Here is a 26,158-nt window from a genome sequence, read left to right on the forward strand (position 1 = left end):
GCCATGGCCTCCCAAGTCTCCTGATCCTCCATGGCTCCCCAAATGGCCAAATCCACCATGGCGCCCCAAACTGCCAGATCTGCCATGGCCTCCCGAGTGTCTTGATCTACCATGGCGCCGTGAACGGGTATCGCTCTGGAAACCTGCCATACCATGCATGTCCTGGGAGACCTCAAGAGCACACACCCACCCTTCCCGTTGGATGTTGTGTGGCACGAGGACGCATCTTCTGGGAGGGGGGAGTAATGTCAGACTTTGTTCCGTGTTTTTTGTGTGTGTTTTGCTCCCCATGATCCCAGCTGTGTCTCCTCATTTCCTCATCCTGTCACGATTTTATATAGAGTTCCCTGTATTCAGTTCGGCATTCAGTATTGTTATGTCTACATGTGCTATGTGAGTTTTCCTTGTTCCTTGTGATCACTAAACTTCTGTGGATTGATGTACTCCTCGTCTACCTCCATTCCTGGCTCCTCACTCCACAGTAGTGCACCCGTGGCTCTGTGTGATATTACATACAGTTTTATTTGTAAGAATATTGAAATGTACCTAACATGATATGTATTATGTATAGTATAGATAGCTCGATAGATTACTTGTAAGGCATTGTTATGTTTTTTTATTTTTTTATTTCCCACTTGCCACTTTGAAACTGCAGCAAAATGCATATGTTCCATTGTGTACACACAGACTTGTTTATGACAGGAACAACTGCATTCTACAAACAATTTATTATTATTATTTTTGGTAGTGACAACCAGATTTTTATCAAATCGGAAAAGTGTGTACAGGACTGAAAGACCTGAACAGCTTTTTTTTTTTTTTTTTTGCTACCACTAGCCTTGCCATCTAAGGATCCCATATATTATTGCCCAGAGACCATTTGTGTAAAATGAACATACGTGTGTGGCCTATATTTTTGTCTCACTCTCTTTTTGTATGCACTCAACCCTTTCTCTTAGAAATATCCATTAGTCTGCTGTCATTGGTGGTGACTGCTTGTGGCCTGGCCCTGTTTGGCGTCTCTCTCTTCGTTTCATGGAAACTGTGCTGGATTCCATGGCGCGAGCGAGGCCTCTCTCCAGGCACCAAGGAGGGTCATGCCAACTCCCCTCATCAAAATCCTCATCCTCCTCCTCCACCCCTTCTACCCCGTCCCATCTATACCGAGGTGGATGCCACCCTCGTCCGCCGGAGTAATGCCCAAAGTTCAGTGATAAAAGAGACTACTGTGCTGCCCACTCCAGTCTCGCCGGCAGTTCCAGGATCTCCTCCTTCAATGCCAGTGCCCGAGGCAGCCCTCAAAATAAGCCACACTTCACCTGATATTCCGCTGGAGGTGGAGTCTAAGACTCAAGAAAATGGTGTCCATGGCAACTTACGAACGCAGAGGCAAATCACAGATCTCTTCTCGACATGTGTCAGGTAAGTCAACCTTCTATAATTTAATATGTTCTGGTAAAATGTCAGTCTCTCAACAGTAGGACTAGCTGAGAGGTCAGTTTGATGTCTAATCAGAGTTTATCACTAAGTGCATCTGCAGTACAGGACACTGACCTCATAAAGCAACTTTTTCATTTTAATGTTGGACAATCTTAATGCCATAGGCTTGCAGTGTTTTCTTGCACATTTTAAAATTACAACATAAAATGGCAAGAACATTCCTGGATAAGGAAGATATCCATTCTTTTGAAACAACCTACAGCTGTTTATATTAACCTTTTTATATTAAAAATTGTTACTAGTTCCTTAACATTTTTGTCTTTTATATTATTGCTTTTGTTGCCATCTTGTTAACAAATTAAAGGGGCAGTTCACCTAAAATGCAAATTCTGTCATAATGTACTCACCCTTCACTTGATCCAAACCTGGATGAGTTTCTTTATTATGAAACACAAAATAAGATGTTAGTTAATCCATTTTACATTGGCAAAGTGTCACTATAAAACAGATTTCAATTCAGGTTCTGATCTGTTAGAGGATTATTATATTTCTTTATCACTAATTTGGCTTTTTTTTTGATGGTGTATCAAATGTTTGCCTGAAAGTATTTATTTGGTATGAGATATTTTTTTTATTTTATTTTACTCATATCCAGTATTATTGTCTTTAACTCCCACTATATGTCAACAGGCAAAGTTCCATTCGTCGTCAGATGAACCAGTCAAACCCTGACTTCACAGTAACCCAGTTCCAGAGGCAGGACTCTTTGACTGGCATACATCTGGGCCAGCTAAAACCAGAACTCTACAAACAACGATCTCTAGATGGCGAGGACAACCTAAGCAGTCATGTGGGCAGTTGTGGACGCCTCCACTTTATTCTTAAATATGACTGTGATCTGGAGCAGCTCATTGTCAAAATGCACCGAGCACAAGACCTCCCTGCCAAGGACTTTTCCGGAACTTCTGACCCATATGTAAAAATCTACCTTCTCCCAGACCGCAAAACAAAACACCAGACCAAGGTGCATCGTAAGACATTAAACCCTGTATTTGATGAGGTCTTCCTCTTCCCTGTGGCGTATGCAGACCTGCCAACAAGGAAGTTGCACTTCAGCATCTATGATTTTGATCGTTTTTCACGCCACGATATTATTGGGCAGGTGGTGGTTGACAATTTTCTGGATCTAGTAGACTTTCCTAGGGAGACAAAACTCTGCAGGGATATCCAGTATGTGTCTTCGGTGAGTAGATTTTTCATATTTCTGTTTAAAGGTAAATTATATAATAAGAATAAGATAAGAATGAGTCTGAATGCAAAAAGACCTCAAAACATTTAAGAGTCAATTGAGAGATTCAAAACTGTGATGAATTGCCAGTTCAGGTCTTATCCAATGGTGTCAGTGCAGTCAAGTCAGTAATATTGCTGAATATTAAGTCTCCCCAACCAAGCAAGCCAAAGGTGACAATGGCTGGGAATGTCTCAGGTTGTGCATGTAACCATGGTTCCCTGAGAATAGGGAAAGAGACACTGCTTCCTCTAGAGGGCGCTATGGGAACGCTGTCAGTGTGGCTGGTGTCTGAAGCATGAATGAAATAACGACAATGAACTTGGCATTGGCAGGCGGAAGCCAATGACTTAAGCAAATGAGTGACTGCGGATATAAAAGGTCACATGTAGAACACATCATCCTCTTTTTTTGTCTGAGGGACACAGGCATGATACCGAAGCATGGCACAGAGATGCAGCGTCTCGTTCCCTATTCTCAGGGAACCATGGTTACATGCGTAACCTTAGACGTTCCCTTTCAAAAGGAAACTCCACGCTGTGTCCTCTATAGGGCACTTTGGGAACGATATACCAATGCCACCATGCTGAGGGATAAGTATCCAGGTAACTGTTTCCCCAAGTCAGGACTTGAGGAACAGCATCCCTGCTAGAGAAACCGCTAGGCTTTACGGCGGGCTCAAGCTCCAATCATCAAAGACTAAATCACCCCCAGTCTGGAGCTCTAAGAGTGGAGGTCTCAGCATAGCGACTCTCTGGGCGGTAAACCGCTTCATACTGAAAACCGGTGTATATTTTCATTACAATATTAATTTTTAATATACTGCTATACTGATGTATTTAATTACTCAACGTTCGCGCGACACTGTTTCAGACGGACCCTTTACAATGTTGCACTTCTAAGCAGCGACTGCGAGTCGTGGTGAGGGTAAACACAGTAGTGCTCTAGTGTTACGTTATTACGCCTGTTTCACACATACTCCGTCTACAGTGGGTATGCATTGCGTATTTTTTTACGCACCCATGTTAACGGATTCCAGCGTTCATACTGCACAAGGTTGCGGTCCGTCAGTGCGTTCCGGGAGCGGTGCATCTGCAGCAGTGCAGCCATCATTTACGTACCGAGTCTATTTTTGCTGTGCTGCACGCACTGAATTAAAGTCAAAGCACATTGTTCACGGGAATAATGAACATGGATTGACACGGAAAGGCAGTCATTTCACAATAAATGTATACTAATTAAAGCCTACTGTGTTTCACACGCAACACATGGGTTTTTGGCTAGGTTTAAAACAAGAAAAAGTGCACTTTTAGATAAACAAGGATAACAATATATAACAATATATATATATATATATATATATATAGTTTGGACACACCTTCTCATTCAAAGAGTTTTCTTTATTTTCATGACTATGAAAATTGTAGAGTCACACTGAAGGCATCAAGGGCTATTTGACCAAGAAGGAGAGTGATGGGGTGCTGCGCCAGATGACCTGGCCTCCACAGTCACCAGACCTGAACCCAATCGAGATGGTTTGGGGTGAGCTGGACCGCAGACAGAAGGCAAAAGGGCCAACAAGTGCTTAGCATCTCTCGGGGAACTCTTTCAAGACTGTTGGAAGACCATTTCAGGTGACTACCTCTTGAAGCTCATCAAGGGAATGCCAAGAGTGTGCAAAACAGTAATCAAAGCAAAAGGTGGCTACTTTGAAGAACCTAGAATATGACATATTTTCAGTTGTTTCACACTTTTTTTTGCTATGTATATAATTCCACATGTGTTAATTCATAGTTTTGATGCCTTCAGTGTGAATCTACAATCTTCATAGTCATGAAAATAAAGAAAACTCTTTAAATGAGAATGTGTGTCCAAACTTTTGGTCTGTACTGTACATGTAGGTAAACAGAAACAATTGGGGAATAATGGGGTAATGACTTTTAGAGAATTTAAAGTATTTACACTGTTAGTTTTTAATAAACAAGGTGTAACTATTCGAAGATTACTAATAATAAGTGTTTTATAGCCTACTGTGTTAGGCGAAGATATTATGATTTATAACAAGTTGCCTTATTATAACAACACAAAATATATGATGTAACATTTTTACACCACGTACTGGGTAGCCTACGTAGTTATTGTATTATTACAACATATACCAAACATGATAGTGATAAAAACAGTAAACTGTAGTGTAATCCTGTCATAATCACAAATACAAAATTCTGAGTGCTAGAGAAAATATGTTTTTCCCCAAAGGACCTCATTCTAGTGTGTGTTAGAGAGAGAGAGAGAGAGCGAGCGAGAGAGTTTATTATACTTTGCTGCGAAGTTCAAAATGTTTTGACATGTTCTGTAGTAAAATTTACTAACAGCTTGTGCCAATGATTTATTGATTGACATCGATTTATTGTCCCACCTGTACGTAGAAGGACTGTTGAGTCCATACTAAGTCAGACTGCTTTTGTATTTCAGCCGATTTGGCTAGGAGACTGAGCAGTACTACTGTTACGGGTGGAAGAAGTCCTTAACTTGCTGATTCGGGGTGAAGGGCAGGTTGGAAACAACACATGTTTATATAAATACTTGTCAAAACAACATAACTGGCATAATTTTGTGTGCATTTGCTCAAGAGGACATGAAAGAGAACTCAATAGTGTGTGTGCAGAGAAATGGTCAATCACAGCATGCAAGTACTCCATTGAAATCTCTTTAGCGCTGTCTCATGCTTGAATGGCTTAAAAAAAAGATTATTAAACTGACAAGGCTTAAAACAATGATAAACTTTAAAAGAATAATAAAAGAATAATAAACTTTTCTAGTGGTTAGACAGTTTGACTCCTAACCCTAAGGTTTTGGGTTTGAGTCTTGGGCCGGCAATACCACAACATCATGTTGCGCCTTGCATTATGAAAACAATGTTTGGGATACCACGATCAAAACTTTGTGATTTAAACAGTTTGGTGTTGGATATTCATACAATTATGATGAAAACCAAGCACATTTGTGTGTTCAAAAAATGTAAAAAATGCTTATATTTGCAATGGAGCGAACCAACCACGTGACGTAACACACTCTGATGAACTCTTTTTTGAAATGGTTAAATGAATCCTTTATATATATATATATGTATATATATATTATTTATTTTTTTTAAGTGGAAATCAGTTTACTAAATAATGTAAACTTGACTAACTGTTTCACTTCACTTTAAGACAAAAAATGACTGTTTATTTGAATGCTGTTATGTCCTGTGACGTCCAAAAGAAGTTTGGACTGTTTTGTCATACCCCCTAGTCCTAGAGGATGGCTCAAGCTATTTCACTGTCGACAGTAAAAATTAACTTATACAATTTTAGCTGTTAAAGGGCTCTATGCAGACTTCAGAAACCCTTTTTATTAGTTACACTGGTGTCCATTGTGCTCATGCTCTTGCACACAGCATAGTAATGCAAGCAAGTGACAGCCAGTGTGATTTACCGACATCATGTCGACAGATGAGGTTCATTAAAATTACATTGTTATGATAGTTTCCCTTGGATTTTATGATAGTATCTCTTGGAGTCCTTCACATAAAAATAGTCTATAGGCTCTCATTTTTAAAGTTTTGTTACATGCTGTTCACACGATCGCCGTGATTTTGACAAGTACGACATGTTCCTGGATCAACATCTTTTGTTGATCCTGGATCAACATTATTATTAAAAATACAGATTTAACCCAATCTCTACCTCTAAAACTAACCCTACCCATAAGTTATTCCTAAAATCAGTGGGAAATTATAGCTGATTAACAAGAGTGTAGAAGCACCTAACCCAGCACCTAACAGTGATTTTAAGCCTAAAACAGATATTTACTGAAAGGTTATATCTGAATTCTGACTGGTTGTTTGGAATGTTGTTCCAGGAACAACAAGGATGTTAAAGGGATTGTTTACCCAAGAATGGAAATTCTGTTATTAATTACTCACCCTTATGTCATTTCACACCCAGTAAGAACTTCGTTCCTCCTCCCAAAAACAGCTCATTGGTGCTCATTTTTTTTTATGAGCTAAAGTACTCCATGTGACTCCAGTGATTTAAAGGGATACTCCATTCCAAAATTAAAATTTTGTCATGATTAACTTACCCCATGTCTTTCATCTTCGGAACACAATTTAAGATATTTTGGATGAAAACCGGGAGCCTTGAAACTAGAGATCGACCGATATGGGTTTTTCTATAGCCGATGCCGATGTTTAGAAGTCAGGTTTAGCTGATGGCTGATATGTGCTGCCGATTTTTAAGGCCGATATCTTGAAGTTTTCCCCTTCATTTGCATGCTTAAATGTCACACTAATAATAAGTGGATGCACAACATTTCTAAACTTATCATCATTTATTGAGCACTGACTAGAACCATCTCTCGAATCTTAATTTTGTGCACTGCACGGTAAATCATTTATCAAAATCAAAATCAATGTGTCAATCATTTACATAAAAGTTTTAGAGCATTTATCAAGTAGAATTTTTCAAGTTTGTTGGAACATAAATGTAAACTTAAATATACATTTAAGTAAATACAATTTTAGTAATTTTTTAAATAACAGCAGTACTGCAAACACACTAGCAACCAGCAACATTTGTGTTTGGTATAAATGACACAGAACACCTAAGGTGCATTCTAAATTCAAACTTACATCGCAGTCTGTTCATTATTAAAATAAAGTACAGTCAACCAAACATATAAAAGGTTACACTGGTCAGTTTAAATAGACCGTAGTATACCGGTCCACGGACGTTTTTGCTCATGTGAAGAGGATGATCTTTTCCGTGTAGTTTACATAAAAAAAAAAAAAAAATTATAGTTTAACATTCAGATACATTGCGAATATGGAAACATTTGGATATGTGCAGAACGAGATGTGAGCAATAACCTCCAAATACATCTAGGCAAACCCGCGCTCGCTCGTCCTCGTATGGATCGGATCATTTTTCGGATCAGCAAAAAAAAAAAAAAAAAAAAAGGCCAAGACAAATAAACATGCGTTTTGTCTTTTTTTTTATTAAGATTAAATTATTAAATTAAAATATATGAAATCAAGTGCACATGGCATAATATCTTCTTTTTTAACATAATAGCCAGACTTCTCATCTTCCAGTATGCTGTGATGGTGAGCAGTTATCGTCACATAGCTCTGCGTCCCCCTGGACGTCCACCCATCTGTCGTGAGCGCAACAGAGGATGTTCGGGATAGTTCATCCACAACTTTTTTCTCCTCCTGTTCATAAAGATCTGGCACAATCTTTTCACTCTAACCTCTTTCCTTCATCATTATATCTGACAGGGAAGCCAAAATGCGCGGGCGTTCAAGCTCCCCCGTTCCTCCGCTCGCCATGACCACTGAGTGTGGACTGAACATGCGCAACTTTTTTTTTTTTTTTCATAAATCAATCCGCGGGTCACGTGTGTGCCGAACCGAAGATATTGATCTGAACGGATCAAGGATCAATGATGATCCGTTGCACCACTACTATAGTGTCATTTGAAAACATTGCAGTTGCGTTTTAAAATACAACAACGAGCACCACGAAACCATTTAAAGGAGCTATGTGGAGGTTTTTACTTAAAAAAATCTTTAAGATAGAGTTTTCATTTGTACATGTATGAGCCAATCATGATGTAAAAAAAAGAACGACACCTCGACTGTCCACCACGGTTGCCTCTATCAGCCTGTAGGCTCAATTGTGTGTGGAGGAGTCGGGCCCGAATTGGCGCGAAAATTCACAAAATGTGACGTCATGCTCGTTCTCGTCTACTTGGGCTTACAACCGTACGGCACGCCAGCCATTATAGTAAGCAGCGGCAATAGTGTTTTCAAATGGACTCTGTGGATGGAAAGAAGCGACCAGCCTCCAGCACAAATCAGACACCCACAGACACTCCTCGTTAGTTAAAAAAAAAGAGCGTGCGCACTGAGAACGAGCATGAGACTGGCTGCAGTTCCTCTAACGGCCACTGGTGTCAGTAACGGTTAGAAATTTCAAAACCTACGCAATGCTCCTTTAAAGAGACGCATTCAGCTGTCTCCTTGACGGGAAACAGTCAGCAAAGTAACATGATCTCAAACGTATGGCGCGCTCTCTTCATTTTATCAAATGATCATAATCACATCTATTCATTTTACAGTCCTGCTACTAGCATTTTATTCAGACTAAAACCCCTTTACTTCGGGTGAGAAATCTTTTTTTCCAAGTGACTTTTGCACATAATAATAATACCGCTGCAGACGCATTTTGCAGCATTAAGGTTATTAATCGATCGTTATTTAAACGACGATCGATCATGGAAATTATCGAATATTGACATCCCTAAATACAAATGAGTTGGATGGAAAACTGGTTATTTGTCTGCATCAAGCCATGCTTCCGAACAAATGTCATTCACTGTTCTGGGCAGCTCCAGGACAACTGTCTCTCCGAGCACGCTGCTGTCTGTGAGCGGGTCAGAGTAACGTCAGAGACAGTTTACTTTGGTAACGTCAGGCTGCAGTGTTTGTTAGAGCTGCCAACTTCTCCACCCCATTTACAGAGTGGAATTTTCTGACTACATTTATCTCCCAGGACTGTTGTTGAATCTTCCAAAAGTTTTGGCTTGGGGTGCTTCACATGCAGCGGCAGCAGCACTTTCCACATAGACAGTAAAAGAAATGGACACAGCGACCCCATTGGAACTCAATTTAGACAAGTGAAGCCCATTTTTAGCGATTTTTAGCACTTCCGTTTCTGACGCGCAGACTCAAACTAAGCTTTATGACGTCAGCAACCTGTCTAACAGATGTAAATCTTCTAGTAGCTGTACGTGCAAACTGCCATCGTTAATCTTGCAGAGACGGCGAGCTTGAGCGGGGAGTTCTTTGGCGTGAGTGAGCAGGAGTAAGTATTCTGATTAATTATTTTGTATAGTATTTTAAAATGTAACGCCAGGGCTTGTATCTATGGGCTTCTCTCTTGACGTCTCCACGATTGCCTGTGAGCTTCTCCTCCTATCTGTATGGTAATTTCTCTACTCTGCGACAGAGAGTCGAGTGGTTATGACGCAATCGTTAGCCTATTTTTACAAAAACTGTTTCTACGGGGCCATAATGTAACATAGAAGGTAATGGAGCCCTTTATACATTGTCGTGTATCTTTAGAAATAAATAATGGACAAATGGAGTCTTTAAACGCCTCAGATGTAAAGTTATTCGCTGACAAAGTGACGCCAAAATGAATGGGAGTCAATGGGATGCTAACGCAAGTGATGTTCTGCTACAAGATGGCGGCACGCGGCCGACTTCAACTTCCGGTCGACTTCCTTCCCGCCTGACTTTCCACCGCACCAAAAACACGGGGCTGCCCGCCGACGTGCCTGACTTTAAATCGGCGCTACTAAACACGGATATCAGCCGATGCCGATATATATAAAAAATGACAAATCTACGTATCTAAATGTATCTACGCTTTGGTTTGAAAGCAAACAACGCATTGGTGCAGCGCAGAGCATACGCCATCTGCGTACAGCTCAAATTTGCGAAAATGGTGCTATACTGATTTGGAGAGCATCACACGGATGATGAGGGGTGAATACTAAGGGGTGAGAAACAAAGAAAGGTGATCAGACTGTCTCAGGTAGGGGAGGGGGGGTCGCAATGTAAGCTCCTTTAATGTTTTTGTAAACATGATCCAACGTTTTGTCTCCTCTACTGTGACAGGAAACATGCTGATGGAATTTGGGGAACACTGTCTTTTAAGTTGGAGTGATTAAAATCACCAACAACAATAAATGCAGCCTCCAGGTGTGCTGTCTGTTGTTTATTAATGGCCGCATGCAGTTTGTTCATAGCAAGCTTGGCATTAGCATCCGGTGGAATATGCTGCAGTTATAACTGTGGAAGTGAACTCCCATGGCAGATAAAAGGTCTACACTTAACCATGAGAAACTCTAGGTTAGCTGAGCAGTGTCTCCCAACAATGACAGAGTTTGTACACCAAGCTTTGTTAACATAAATGCACAATCCTCTGCCTCTGGTCTTGCCATAGTCATCTGCCATCCTATCTGCCTGGAGTAGCGTCTGGCTTGCTCAATAGCATTATTGGGTATGTCGCTATGTAGCCATGTTTCTGTGAAACCATTGCAATCCAAAAGTCTTTTACTGTGGGTGATGCCAAGTCGTATCTCGTCCAGTTTGTTCACCAATGACCGCACATTAGCAAGAATAATACTAGGTAAACAGAGCCAGGGTGGTGTTTGTTTTAACTTAGTTAGCTTAGCCCTGTGTGCTTTCCCGGGCTTTGTTTATGATCTCCTGCGAGCTCTTCCACCTGGCCGAGTAGAGTGCATAGCCTCGAGTGTTCTGGAGATCTCAGGAATGAGTTGAGGACTGGTGATAAAAATGTTGGAAAAGTGCATACCAATATCCAAATGCTCCTGTCAGGTGTAAGATGTTAAGGCAAAGCTGTTCAGTGCGAACAGGGCCAAGATGAGCAGGAAAAATACTGCAAAATTTTGCAAAAACTGGAGAGAAGCTGAGCCTTGCAATATGTAGGCGCCGCTATCTTGGTCAACTAAGAAATTATGTAAATTTACTATTAAATGATGACGATATGTTGCCTGAAAGTGAGTAATTTATCCAGATGGAATTTCTAATAACACTTGCAGTATGTTCTCGCTCTCCATGAAATGTTGATCCTAATTGCATTGAAAAACCTGCTAAAGTCTTTAGTAAGCCAGGCAATATGTCTATGAAACATCATTATAGAAGAGTAGCAGTTGCCCTTGAGCATTTGTTAACCCTTTTAAATGGCAGGAGCACTAGCTTCTAAGATCCTCTACAAAACCCATTAAAGCACTACCACCAGCACAACCCCAGGTTATCATCAGCATGAGCTTCAGGCATACAACGGAGTGTCTGGTATGAACTTATAAAATCTCATTGCCGCCCAGAACATTATTTTATTTTTATTTTTTTGCACCCTGTATACTGACTATTTAGACATGATAGGTAAATTGCATTATAAAAAAAAAGAAGAATATAGTGTCTGACAGATGCTCGTCTCGTCCTTGGATACCCTCAGTTCCAAAATCAAGAGTTAATAATAATAATAATAATTCATTACATTTATATAGCGCTTTTCTAGGCACTCAAAGCGCTTTACATAGACAGGGGGTATCTCCTCATCCACCACTGTAGTTAAGAGACTACTACAGTGTGGACTTTTTTTAGGAATTTTTTTTTTCACAGATGCACTGATAGAAAACATCTTATAAGCAATGTGTGTTGTGTGTTCTGTATTAAATAATCTGTACTTTTGATTGAATGCAATTCTGATCGCATACATTTTTTGTTTTCCGCTTGTTTGCTAAACATGGCTTCTGCGTTCATTCATTCATTATGTCCATCCATCCATCCATCCATCCATCCATTCTCACAGTGGTCTATTACTGTGGTCTGTTATTGCATTAAATGGCATGTAAAATGTAACATAATTTTTAACATTCAATTTACCACAGCAAGAATACTCACACGTTTCAAAATAAAAATCTATTTCTATTTGCTTAATAACCAACTGTCCTTCTGTATATCAGGCAGTTTTGAATTACTTGGATATACCAATCAGCATAACATCTCTTTTTTTGCAATTTCTGGATTCTGTCAGTCTAAACAATGTTGGTGAAGTACATATTGCAGTGAACTGATGGTCAGGTGCAGACGAATCTCATCAGTTAAATCCTCCTTTTTTTAACAGACTGGAGGTAAGCCGTGATTCATTGAAGTTCAAAAGAATAGGTGTTATATAGAGAATCACATCTCACATTCTCGGCTGAGTTATTTCCAGAGCAAGTGATAACGAGGCTGTTACTTTTTAACGCTGCTGACGTTAGTGTTGTTCTGATATTATGCAAAGTGCCATGAAAAAATATTAAAAACGTGGCAGCTACTTCCTTTGTGAACTCCATGTAATCTATATTTACCATGGTCTGCATGATTTTCAATGAAAATCGAGTAAATGAGTGAATACATGAACAAATGCATGAATAAATAACTGAATCAAACAGTCATTGATATGGATGAAAGTGTTTATTGTACAGGTAGAATAGTAAATGTGATAAAATGAATCTTGTTTCTGTTGCCAGGACAATGTGGATCTGGGGGATTTGATGTTTTCTCTATGCTATCTACCCACTGCCGGACGACTGACCATCACCATGATAAAAGCACGAAATCTAAAAGCCATGGACATCACTGGAGCTTCAGGTATGAGCAGATTCAGGATCTATTAAACTACAGTTTGAAATGACATATTACCTTTCTTTCTTTCATCATTAACATAATTTATGGATTTGCAGCTAATGGTATCATATGTAAGAGGCTAGATAAAGTTTTAAGCTGGTGTAATGTAAGGTCTTTTATATTAATGTAATAATATGTTGTGAGGTAAAGTTACCAGCATGACACTAAAACACGCAGTAGTAATGGCTATTCTTTACTAAAGTACATGCCAGAGCACATACTTCTTAACTTTAACTTGAGTGAAAAAGTGTGGTCAGTACTTCAACTTTTACCAAAGTCTTTTTAAACATAAGTATTGGTACTTCTGCTTGAGTAAAGGATGTGTGTACATTTGCCATCTCTGGTCATTCCTTGAATTTGTGTTCAATACTACAATAATTGATAAAAGGTTATGGTCTTAAATTGTCATAATGATGTATTTAGTCATAGGTAATACACAGCGTGCTGATATACAGCCATATTGCACAACTAAGAGTGTGATATCGAATTTATATAACAGTTTGTTGGCACAAGTGTGTAAATATAAAAAAGACAACAATGGAGTGTCTTTAAAAACCCTCCTTTGCATGGAACTACTTTCCTTCTGACGTGGATTCAAATCTCAGTTTGTCAGTTTAACAGCTGAGCCCAAGCCTCTGTTACTAATTTGAAAATGTCACTCTAGAACTAGTAACGGAAGAACATTGATTTGCTTCATTGAAAGCTTATTGTATTACTGTATTAAAAGCTCACTGTGTTATTTAGAATAGAGTATAGTGAGAGAGAGGTGGACTGAGTGAGTGTGATTAGCTGTATCTAATACAGCATTCATTCTTCAGCTCAATCTCATATTCAACATAAAACATTACTTTGAATTTCCACTGAGGAAAGTGATATCTTTGTCTTTCAATCTGTTAAGAGTGATTTCTGATGACAGCACTGCTCAGTTCATTTGTTGGCTGCATCTTACAAGGTGTTGTTGAAAGAAAAAATAACTTCCTTGTTTACAACCCTGTTTCAGTCTCCTTCAATATAAAAGTCTTAACTGCTGACTCACAAATAAAACAGTCGCTTGCAGCCATCTAACGGTGGAATAATGTAACAAATTATGTTTTTCTCAACACTAAATACTACTATTAAATGCTAGTCAAGTCAAGTCACCTTTATTTATATAGCGCTTTAAACAAAATACATTGCGTCAAAGCAACTGAACAACATTCATTAGGAAAACAGTGTGTCAATAATGCAAAATGATAGTTAAAGGCAGTTCATCATTGAATTCCGTGATGTCATCTCTGTTCAGTTTAAATAGTTTCTGTGCATTCATTTGCAATCAAGTCAACGATATCGCTGTAGATGAAGTGACCCCAACTAAGCAAGCCAGAGGCGACAGCGGCAAGGAACCGAAACTCCATTGGTGACAGAATGGAGAAAAAAACCTTGGGAGAAACCAGGCTCAGTTGGGGGGCCAGTTCTCCTCTGACCAGACGAAACCAGTAGTTCAATTCCAGGCTGCAGCAAAGTCAGATTGTGCAGAAGAATCATCTGTTTCCTGTGGTCTTGTCCTGGTGGTCATCTGAGACAAGGTCTTAACAGGGGATCTGTATCTGGGGCTCTAGTTGTCCTGGTCTCCGCTGTCTTTCAGGGCTGTAGAGGTTCCTTCTAGGTGCTGATCCACCATCTGGTCTGGATACGTACTGGATCCGGGTGACTGCAGTGACCCTCTGATCTGGATACAGACTGGATCTGGTGGCTAGGGTGACCTCGGAATAATAGAGAATCAGACTAATATTAGCGTAGATGCGATTCTTCTAATGATGTAGCAAGTACATCGGGTGTTATGGGAAGTGTTCCCGGTTCTGGTTTACCTTATTAATGCAGCCTAAAAAAATTTAATGGATTTGGATATTAAAAGCATATTAGTATGTTATGTGTAAGCCAGGTTAAAGAGATGGGTCTTTAATCTAGATTTAAACTGCAAGAGTGTGTGTGCCTCCCGAACAATGTTAGGTAGGTTATTCCAGAGTTTAGGCGCCAAATAGAAAAAGGATCTGCCGCCCGCAGTTGATTTTGATATTCTAGGTATTATCAAATTGCCTGAGATTTGAGAACGTAGCGAACGTAGAGGATTATAATGTAAAAGGAGCTCATTCAAATACTGAGGTGCTAAACCATTCAGGGCTTTATCAGTAAAAAGCAATATTTTAAAATCTATACAATGTTTGATAGGGAGCCAGTGCAGTGTTGACAGGACCAGGCTAATATGGTCATACTTCATGGTTCTATTAAGAACTCTTGCTGCTGCCTTTTGAGAGCATTACAATCGTCTAACCTTGATGTCATAAATGCATGGATTAACATTTCTGCATTTGACATTGAGAGCATAGGCCGTAATTTAGATATATTTTTGAGATGGAAAAATGCAGTTTTACAAATGCTAGAAACGTGGCATTCTAAGGAAAGATTGCGATCAAATAGCACACCTAGGTTCCTAACTGATGACGAAGAATTGACAGAGCAGCCATCAAATCTTAGACAGTGTTCTAGGTTATTACATGCAGAGTTTTTAGGTCCTATAATTAACACCTCTGTTTTTTCAGAAATTAGCAGTAAGAAATTACTCGTCATCCAGTTTTTTATATCGACTATGCATTCCATTAGTTTTTCAAATTGGTGTGTTTCACCGGGCCGCAAAGAAATATAGAGCTGAGTATCATCAGCATAACAGTGAAAGGTAACACCATGTTTCCTGATGATATCTCCCAAGGGTAACATATAAAGTGTGAAGAGTAGCGGCCCTAGTACTGAGCCTTGAGGTACTCCATACTGCACTTGTGATCGATCGGTATCTTCATTCACTGCTACGAACTGATAGCGGTCATATACATACGGTTTAAACCATGCAAATGCACTTCCATTACTGCCAACAAAGTGTTCAAGTCTATGCAAAAGAATGTTGTGGTCAATTGTGTCAAACGCAGCACTAAGATCCAATAAAACTAATAGAGAGATACAACCACGATCAGATGATAAGAGCAGATCAATTGTAATTCTAAGGAGAGCAGTCTCAGTACTATGATACGGTCTAAATCCTGACTGGAAATCCTCACATATAGCATTTTTCTCTAAGAAGGAATATAATTGTGAGGATACCACCTTTTCTAGTATCTTGGACAGAAAAGGGAGATTCGAGATTGGTCTATAATTAACTAGTTCTTTGGGGTCAAGTTGTGGTTTTTTGATGAGAGGCTTAATAACAGCCAGTTTGAAGGTTTTGGGGACATATCCTAATGACAATGAGGAATTAATAATAGTCAGAAGAGGATCTATGACTTCTGCAAGCACCTCTTTTAGGAGCTTAGATGGTATAGGGTCTAAAATACATGTTGTTGGTTTAGATGATTTAACAAGTTTATACAATTCTTCCTCTCCTATAGTAGAGAATGAGTGGAAATGTTCCTCAGGGGGTCTATATTGCACTGTCTGATGCGATACTGTAGCTGACGGCTGAATGGTTGCAATTTTATCTCTAATAGTATCGATTTAAGAAGTAAAGTAGTTCATAAAGTCATTACTGCTGTGATGTTGGGAAATGTCAAGACTTGTTGAGGCTTTATTTTTCGTTAATTTAGCCACTGTATTGAATAAATACCTGGGGATATGTTTGTTTTCTTCTAAAAGAGAAGAAAAGTAATCAGATCTAGCAGTTTTTAATGCTTTTCTGTAGGATAGGTTACTTTCCCGCCAAGCAATATGAAATACCTCTAAGTTTTGTTTTCCTCCAGCTGTGCCCCATTTTTCGGGCTGCTCTCTTTAGGGTGCGAGTATGCTCATTATACCATGGTGTCATACTGGTTTCCTTAACTTTCCTTAAGCGTAAAGGAACAACTGTGTTTAAAATGCTAGAAAAGAGAGAGTCCGTAGTTTATTTGCTACTATTATTTGTATTAAATATTATTTTTTGAATAATAATATTTAATATACAACAACAACAGCCATCATAAAATTTGCTAGGCAAATCAGTCAAAAGTACAAAGGCATAATGTATAATGTTATGAGACTTTGTCTTCAGCAAAAACTATTTGCTCTAGAACAAATAATAGATTAATGAGATCAAAGATAGCCCATTAGATTTACCCCAAACACATGCTATCTCATGTCTAACAGCTATTTAGACATCAGAGCCAGCAGTAAATTCCAGAAGAACTGGCTGAGGTACATCTGCTCTCGGCGGTTTCATGAGCACTGCACATCCGCTGACACTCTGGAGTTCAAATCTCCGAAAATGTTGAAGCAAATTTTCAAATAGATTTGAAGTCTAAACAACTACATTCTCATACAGTTCTATTTTTACAGAATATTGCACATCTGGGAAAGGCTCTAAGCCATATATATATATATATATATATATATATATATATATATATATATATATATATATATATATATTCTTTATATGATAACATTACATATTTTCACTACTCACATGGACTCTTTTCTTAGATCCTTATGTGAAAGTTTCTCTGATGTGTGATGGACGGAGACTGAAGAAAAGAAAAACCTCTACTAAGAGGAACACATTAAACCCTGTGTACAATGAGGCCATAGTGTTTGATGTCCCTCCAGAGAACATTGACCAAATCAGCCTTCTCGTAGCTGTAATGGACTATGACCGGTGAGAGTCTCCTGAATGTCTTTTGTGTCCTTTCTGCCCATTACAGACACATGGTATAAGGCAACTATTGAAATTAAATATGATTGCTTTCTTGGTATGTCTTCTTTTTCTTTCCTTTTGTCTTTCTGATTTTTAAGCAATGTTCCGGTTTCAAAACAAGTTCAGCTCTGTGCAAATCATATGTTAAATGGTGTGGATTACCAGACATAAATTTTGACTCATCCTTCATAATGACATTTACAGAAGACACTTACAATGGAACTCTATGGGACGTGACATTCTATTTTTTATTTTATATATTTTTTTCACCTTCAAAAAATATTCTAAAGATTATTCCACTTTTATGTGTCAAATGTGATTTGCGACTTTTAGGATTATCATTTAAAGACAGATATTTACTTGCGAATTAGAATATTCTCTTTGTTCTCATTCACCTTTTTTATTTATTTATTGGTAAGTGTAGCATTGTTTGGGTTGTTTAATACTGAGACGTTATTCATGGAAATAACTTTACATGGACAAGGTTAGTAAGCAAAGCTAAAACTTAGAAAATGTAAGGATGTACCTTATTCTTGTGAACTTTAAAGGCCTCTCATATGTTGCTTTTTAGCGATCATTATTTTGTGTATTTGGTGTAACAGGATATTTTGACATGCTTAAAGGGTCAAAAACATATTATTATTCAAATAGTGTACAGTATTGTAGGTCATCTATGCCCCACCTCTCTCAAACACATAATTTTCTACAACGTCCCTCCTTCCGACAAGAGCAGTCTGCTCTGATTGGCCAACTGACCCACTGCATTGTAATTGGACGAACACTGCAAGCACTCATCGGAAATGTAATGCCCCTTTCCATAATCGCGAGCTTCATCTTTCAAAATAAATGTAAAGCAGTTAATAATGTCTTTAGTTTTAACTTCAGTTTAAGCCGAAAGGGAGTCGCGTGACAGACACAGTGATGAAGCTTGTATGTGTTTGCAGTACACAAGCCACAGATGCTTAAGACAGCTGACTGTAATCTTAAAGATTCCTAAATGCATCTTCTTTCAGAAGGACAAATAAAGTGCTTTTGCTTTCCACTAGAAATACACAGCATCTCCCCTGACATGGCTGCTTCAACACTAACTGCTGTTACTGAAAGCACGACTTCTTTCTTTGCGTGAACATTTGGGCAGCATTAGGAAAAAATATTTCAACATTGTGACATAGACATGTGGAGGCGTGTTAGAATGAGCTGTTTTAGGGGGTTAACTTTGATAAAGAATATCTCTTTGGTTTTGAGACTTTACTCTTTGCAACTTTAGGGATCTTATCTATGCACAGTCAGCTTGTAACACTCCATCATAGGTCCCTTTTAAGGCTATACTTAGGCCCAATCCCAATTCTATTTTATACCCCTTCCCCTTCCCCTACCCCTTCCCCTTGTCCCTTGAAACAGAGTGTCAAGGGGTAGGGGAGAAAATATTCCCCTAACTATTGGGACACCACTACCATGAGGTCACAGTCACACGCCATAATTCGTCGTTTGGCTCTTACAATACACACATATACTGGTGTGCTGGTGTGCATTAGAGCCTTTAATTATCGTTCTGAATTAATGAGCTGCTTACTGACACACAAACATATCGGAAATCACGCAGCTCACACATCCAGGAGAAAATAAACTTGTCAATGCTGCCGCCCCACGACTTTTATTAAATACAGTTTAAATACTGAATCGCTACATTATATTTTCCAGCGACGAGAGGATACAATCGCTGTTTTTAAGTAAACTCACTCTAAAAAGATAAACGCACAGACGCGAATACACGCAACTGCCATTTCTCTCTCTCTCTCTCTCTCTCTCTCTCTCTCTCTCTCTCTCTCGAATAGGCAATATTTGAGAAAATGGTTTAGTGATTTCTAATTATTGGGGGGGTTAGCCCCCATCAATGTCTACGGCAGTTATCGCCCTGATCAGACATATGCTGTGGCACTATCATGCAGTCTGTAATGATATGACGTCAGCAAATATTAATGATTTTTTTGCAAACATTTATTTGAGTAACATTACCATTAATATGAACTCCCACTTGAATGTAACATAAAACAAATGAATACTTTTCGTTAAAATCTTTATTTATGCCAAAAAAAGCTTACATTTATGTGTCTTTCTTTCGCTCAGGCAGCCAAGTTGCCAAGATAATTCATACCCCTTCGTTTGAAGTGTGGTCCCGAAAAATCTTTGTTTGAAGGGCTATCTGGCCCTTCCCCTTACCCCTACCCCTCCAACCAAAAGAGAATTGAGACACCTCTACCCCTTCACGTGAACACGCGAAACGGAGGGGTAGGGGAAAGGGGAAGGGCTAAGGGGTAGAACTGGGATTGGGCCTTAATTGTATGTCTGTTAATTTGAAAGTTTTTCTTTGTTAACTAAGAGATAAGTTAAAATAGTCTTCTGTAGTAACAGCATTCAAAAAATTCCCTTGATCTTTACACTTTACTTGGAAGTTGGGGCTACTTTGAAAGTAATTTTGATTTGTTAAAATAAATAATTTTATATATTAAATACTAATCTAATTACTTTTTTTTAGTTCCTCTTAAACTAATCTAAACTATTTTAAAATAAAAAAACAACATAGAGACACATTTCTGATTCACACTTAATGAAGACATACAGTATGTGAGCCTTATAGAAGGGGCAGTGGAGATTTATAATACAGACAGAATTTTTACAGCAATGATTCGGCAAAAAGTAGTCTTATGAAGTAAACACAGTATATTGCTCTCTCTTTCACAGTGTTGGTCACAATGAGGTCATTGGCGTGTGCCGAGTAGGGAATGATGCTGAGGGTTTGGGCAGAGAACACTGGAATGAAATGTTGACATACCCACGCAAACCCATCGCACATTGGCACCCTCTCATTGAGGTAAGAGCACATGGACTTTCTCTTTCAAAAGTTAATTCAGGACAGATTTAGTAGTTGCTCATGGGCAGCAGGTCTAATACATAAGGCATGGAACTTACTGTCCCAAATATAACACTTCAGCTTAAAAAAAGTGATTAAAACAGTTATTTGTTTGACACTCTGTTTGAATCCCTTTTGTTTATTATATATAAGATAATAGAGATCTCTCAAAACCAGGCATGTACTATATGGACATTCTCTTTCACTGAGTATATTCTTGTTTGCAGTATTATAGGATGTTTACAGAAATATTTTTTTCAGACTGTCATTTTAACAATTACATCAGCTTATCACTAAACCTTTGTTCATGCTGATTGATCATCATGGCTGAATGTGGAATTTGAAGTTTTGCTAACATACTACTTTATTAAAAATGCGCATGGTAATAATGTTTTAGAGATGTTTCAACCATCCTCATATTTGCAGTTACTAAAGCTGTCTGTAATCCTTGTGTGTCAGCTTGTCTTTTTCTTTTCTTTTTGTCTGTTCTGTGATATCTTCTTGTTAACAGCAGGTATCCTGACTAATGATCAATCAGCACAAAAAAGAACAGTCACAACCATCAGTAAACCCAAACCCCACCCATCCCAAAGGAGGAGAATAAAACAGAAGTACAATTTCAATAAATAAATAAATAAATAATGGACAAATATACATAATTAAATGGAACAGAAAAAAAATGAACTAGAGACTACACAGAAAAAATAAAAATACATGTTATAAATCAATAAAGATAAGTGATGTATTTTTGACAAAGTCAAGTAGAGGACCCCAGTTTTTATAAAATCTGTCAGTGGAACCTCTTAAAGCAAATTAATATTTTTCAATATATAGAAAAGACAACAAATCTTCTAACCATGAAAAAGTGGGAGGAGGTTTAGAAGACTTACAGTGCAGTAAAATTTGTCTATGAGCTATCAGTGAGGCAAAGGAAAGAATATCAATATACTTTGTGTATTTATTCAAATCCGATGGGAGACCAAAAATAGCAATTTGAGGGCATGGTTCAAGGGAAATATTAAAAACATTAGAAAAAGTATCAAAAAAGGAATACCAAAAATCTTCCAGCTTTAAACAAGAAAAAAAAAACATGTGGGTATGATCAGCTGGAGCCAGAGAACACCTATTGCAAATGGCATCCACACCTGGAAATAGCTTAATAGCTTGACATTTGTAAAATGAATTCTATGAAAAACCTTAAATTGAATCAGACTCAGTCTGGCACAGGATGAAGAAGAGTTAACTTTACCAGCAGCCAATTCCCACCGATCCAAATCCAAACTACATCCGAGTTCTTCTTCCCATTGATGTTTAAACCGAAAGGATGAAGGGAGAATGTAAGGGAGAATTAAATTGTATAAAAAGGGTATAGACCTATGTTTATGTATTAGACACTTCTCATATAAGGAGGATTCAGGAAAGACTGGAAAATAAGGACAATGAGATTGAACAAAGTTACGTACTTGAAAGAAACAAAACAAGTTAGATTGTGGTATATTCAATTTTACTGAAAGATCAGAAAAAGTTGTGAAAACTCCATCAATTAATAAATCAGAAAAATATACAAGCCCTTTGTTTTGCTATGAAGCATAAGCAGAATCTAGAGTTGAAGGAATAAATAAATGATTCTTATAAATAGGGCCATAAAGAGAAAGAGCAGCAAGTTTAAAATGTTGTCTGAATTGCCTCCAGATCCTTAGATAAGTGGAAACTACTGGATTTGTAGTAACTTGTAGGGGTGACTGGATAAAGGAGCACACACCAAGGCAAGGAGTGAAGATGAGGAACAGGACTGTGCTTCTAACTTACACCAATCTAAATGTTGGGAGTTGTACCAGCTATGAATTTTGCTAATATTAGCTGCCCAGAAGTATATCAGAAAAATTAGGCAATGCTAAACCTCCATCTTTTTTATGTCTCTGTAGATATGTCTTACTTATCCTAGGAGGTCTGCCCTACCATATGTAAGTAGAAATAGCCCCACTTCTTCAGAATTTATTTTAATCTGGCAACATATAAACCCTGAGCACTGCTGATCTTGAGAAGGAAAATTAAAAACATAATTGGCGTTTATTTGTAAGTTTGGAATTTGACTTAAAAAAAAAAAAAAAAAAGTTTAGAATTATTTAGAACAAATAATATAGAGATCACAAACACAGATGACATGGCTCGGTTGCTCTGATGGTTTGAAGCAAATCTGATCTATTTTAAGAAACATTTCCCTGGAAAACTTAGTCAAGGTAGTAGTCCTTCTGCAGGGAAAGAAGAAGAAGAAGAAGAAAAAAAACTTCAAATTATCAAAGACACTCTTCATCTGTTATTATTATTATTATTATTATTATTATTTTCTTTTGAGAAGGAATTCAGATTCACATGGGGAAATGCTTAAACATAACTGATTTTAAAAAGGTCAGAATTTCTCTGAAATTCCCCGAAAGCTCACTGTTTAAGGACTTTATTTAAAGCAAACTTCCACTGTACATATATAACTCTATCATTTGTGGCCAGAGTATGTGAGCGGAATGGAGCATCGACAATTTCCACTCCACACTTCGAACATTTAATAATCACTCCGCTCTAGCTCCACTCCTGGTTCACCATTTCCCGCTCCTTCCTCCACTAATTAGAAACACCGCTCATCCTTCGCTCAGTGTCTAAAGTATTTCAGTATGTTTAAAATGGCACAGTTCTGTTCATAACGTATATTAATAATAATAATAATAATAATAATAATAATAAACAAAATAACAGTATAGTTTTAAAGTGGCTTATTGGAACACTAGCGTGCAAAGTTTTTTCTTCATGACATGGTCGTCAGCATTGAAAGGTATAATTACTGCTTTTTGCAGTGCAAATTTAGTTTGAGGGGAAAATGACATAACATAGCCTTCACATTCTTTCTAATTTGAGTGATCCTTCTCTATCAAGCTTAATAAGTATGTTGTTATATTACGGGTCATTGGCATGAACTGCACTCATGATGGAGCAGTGGTGGAGCGAGAGAAAACCATGATACTCCGACTTTTAAAAAATCAGCTCCTCCTTCCAGTCAAAATCACACTGCGCACATACTCCGTTTGTGGCACTGCAGGGAGCAAGAACAAATAATTTTCTTTCACAGCAGATGGTTTTGAAGGCTGAGGTGAAGAGTACTGAGAGATCTTGTTTTTGTTTATTTGTTGCCTATTAAAGGCTAACTTTTTTAACACTCTCTTCCCAACTAAAAAACTAACAAAACAAACTTCCACTTTATATCTCACATATTAGAACAAAAATAATAAATAAATAAAAAGGCCTGGTTTAGGACCATTGATTTATATCTGTAAGAGCTTGTTTGCTATCACATGATTTTTATAATGAGAAATTCAGATGGAGGGCAGGAAGTAAAAAGCTAAATGGAAGAGATGGAGTAAATTACGTACTGTACTAGTAGACCAAAGCCTTAGCCAGCTATGAGGTCACCAAGGTCTGGACCTCAGAATTGTTTCCTCGTCACCAATCATCAATATCAAAAAATATTTGAGATAACTGATCAATTCAAAGAAGGCAGGCTTTATATTCACAAAAGCTGCATATAGTAGTGATGGGGAGTTCCGATCATTTTAACGACTCAGACCTAGTCTTGATCAGCAAAATTATCAAATCTTTTTTTGAGTAATTTCGTTCATTTCATTCATTTTATCAAAATATAATTAAAAAGTTACATGTTACTACCCTAACACGTCTACAAGCACTTACGCAAACATTTATCACACCACAAACAATACAAAACTATAATGCTATAAGAAACAGAAAAGATTCATTCATTGTTTACCTGGGTCTTCAGTCTATGATTAGCTCACCCTACCTCTTATATGATATGTCTTCTGGTTTGAGTCGTTCTTTCATCATGTGACAGCCCCATAAGCTTTAACCTATGCAGTCTGAGCTAGAAAGAGAATTGATTAGTTCATCTATCGAGTCTTCAGGTTTGAGGTGTTCTTTCATCACATGACAGCCCCATAAGTTTAACCATAGACTGTATAAAAGACTTTAACCTTTCGTTCGTTCTTTTATCATGTGACGTGACACCATTGGATAGAGAAATTAATTTAAAAGCTCCCTTACAAATGGCTGCATAGTTATTATTATTATTATTATTATCATCATTATCATCATTATTTATCACTCTTACAGTTACTCTGTTTCTGGTCTCATATTGTAGCTTTTTACTTCTTAAATGTGTGAATTTCTGCCATGGATTATTTTCATAATCATAACAAGTTTTGAGTGAGCTAAGATGACTCGTGATTTGTTCTCCTGCACTCTCTGCAGTATCACAGTACTGGAGGGGAAAGCCAGGGAGGTTCCTGTAATTCCCTAAAGGCCCCTCCATCACCATAGCCTGAAGTTCTCATCTTTAGACCAACAAGAGAAGAAAATACATGCACAAGATTTTCTGTCCTGGGATCCAGAAGCCCAAAATCAGAGAGCTCCAGTTGGCTGTTCCGTACAAAAAAAAAGTGAATAGTGTGCCATTTTCTTTTTTTTTCTACCTGTGCACCAGGAAGCCCTTCCACTGCATTCGGGTACATGATAGTTTCAGCTGCATGTTGAGTGGTCACATACTGTATGATTATTTTGTGCTACTCATGGTGAATTGGAAAAGAAAATGTAGTGGGGAAAAGTGGGAAAGAGTATTTGTATGTTGTTCTCAAAGTTTTGATTCCAAGTAAATGTTTTCTAAATCAGTCTCAGTGTGTGTTTTTACATGGAATGTCAGTGTGTCACTCAGTGCTCTTGAGGATAGAATGTCAATTTTCCTTTTTTAATTTATACCCTCTCACAGTGCATGAGTGTGTTTTTTCGGTGTGGTAAAGATGTTCTGTTTCTTGTTTGAAATGCTCTATGGATCTTGTCATAAAGCCTCATGGTGATGAATTGTTTATAGACTTTGCAAGTAAACTGTTATTTCTCATGTTATTAAACATCTATTTCTTACAAAACCAATCTGGTTTAAATGAAGCGTTTCTCAATTATCACTCTGCATTATAGGGGGGTAATAGTATATAGTATATGTACTTTTTAGTATAATACTTTTTTTTAAGATTAAACATAAGGGGAAAAAAAATTAATAAAAAGTATATATATATATATATATATATATATATATATATATATACATATATATATATATATGTGTGTGTGTGTGTGTGTGTTAGTAAAACCACATAATATGTATTGTACACTACTGTATATGTAAAAAAAAAAAAATCACAACTGTTTTTGCTGACTACAGAGCCTAAGACTAGTTAATTTTCCCATTCTGAGTTTGACAGAAATTATTTTGCTCTCATGCAGCTCTAAACAAGTATGCTCATTATAAACAAAGCAACAGATGTGTTGAAATTGCTGTGTTAAGTGTCACAGGGATGGTGCAACTCATGTCAGATGGCTCTGATTCATGGAAATTGATTTAGGCATTCATTGATCTGTTTTCTTTGTTGCCAATCACACTCCATTTGTTCCTGTCAG

The 26,158-nt window shown here is 37.8% G+C and overlaps 1 protein-coding gene across 1 annotated transcript in view; it reads left to right on the forward strand.

Annotated features, from left to right (window-relative positions):
• LOC132155961 (synaptotagmin-9-like) overlaps positions 1 to 25,633 on the forward strand; it is a 30,270-nt gene extending 4,637 nt beyond the window's left edge. The window contains exons 2-7 of the mRNA XM_059564753.1: positions 960 to 1,422; positions 2,131 to 2,683; positions 12,884 to 13,004; positions 17,523 to 17,694; positions 20,476 to 20,605; positions 24,959 to 25,633. Of these exons, the coding sequence (XP_059420736.1) occupies positions 960 to 1,422; positions 2,131 to 2,683; positions 12,884 to 13,004; positions 17,523 to 17,694; positions 20,476 to 20,605; positions 24,959 to 25,027 (1,508 nt within the window). The 3' untranslated portion in view covers positions 25,028 to 25,633. The remainder of the gene's footprint in view (positions 1 to 959; positions 1,423 to 2,130; positions 2,684 to 12,883; positions 13,005 to 17,522; positions 17,695 to 20,475; positions 20,606 to 24,958) is intronic.
• Positions 25,634 to 26,158: the final 525 nt, after the last annotated feature.

This window comes from Carassius carassius, chromosome 13 (genome assembly GCF_963082965.1).
Source record: "Carassius carassius chromosome 13, fCarCar2.1, whole genome shotgun sequence".
Lineage (NCBI taxonomy): Eukaryota > Metazoa > Chordata > Actinopteri > Cypriniformes > Cyprinidae > Carassius > Carassius carassius.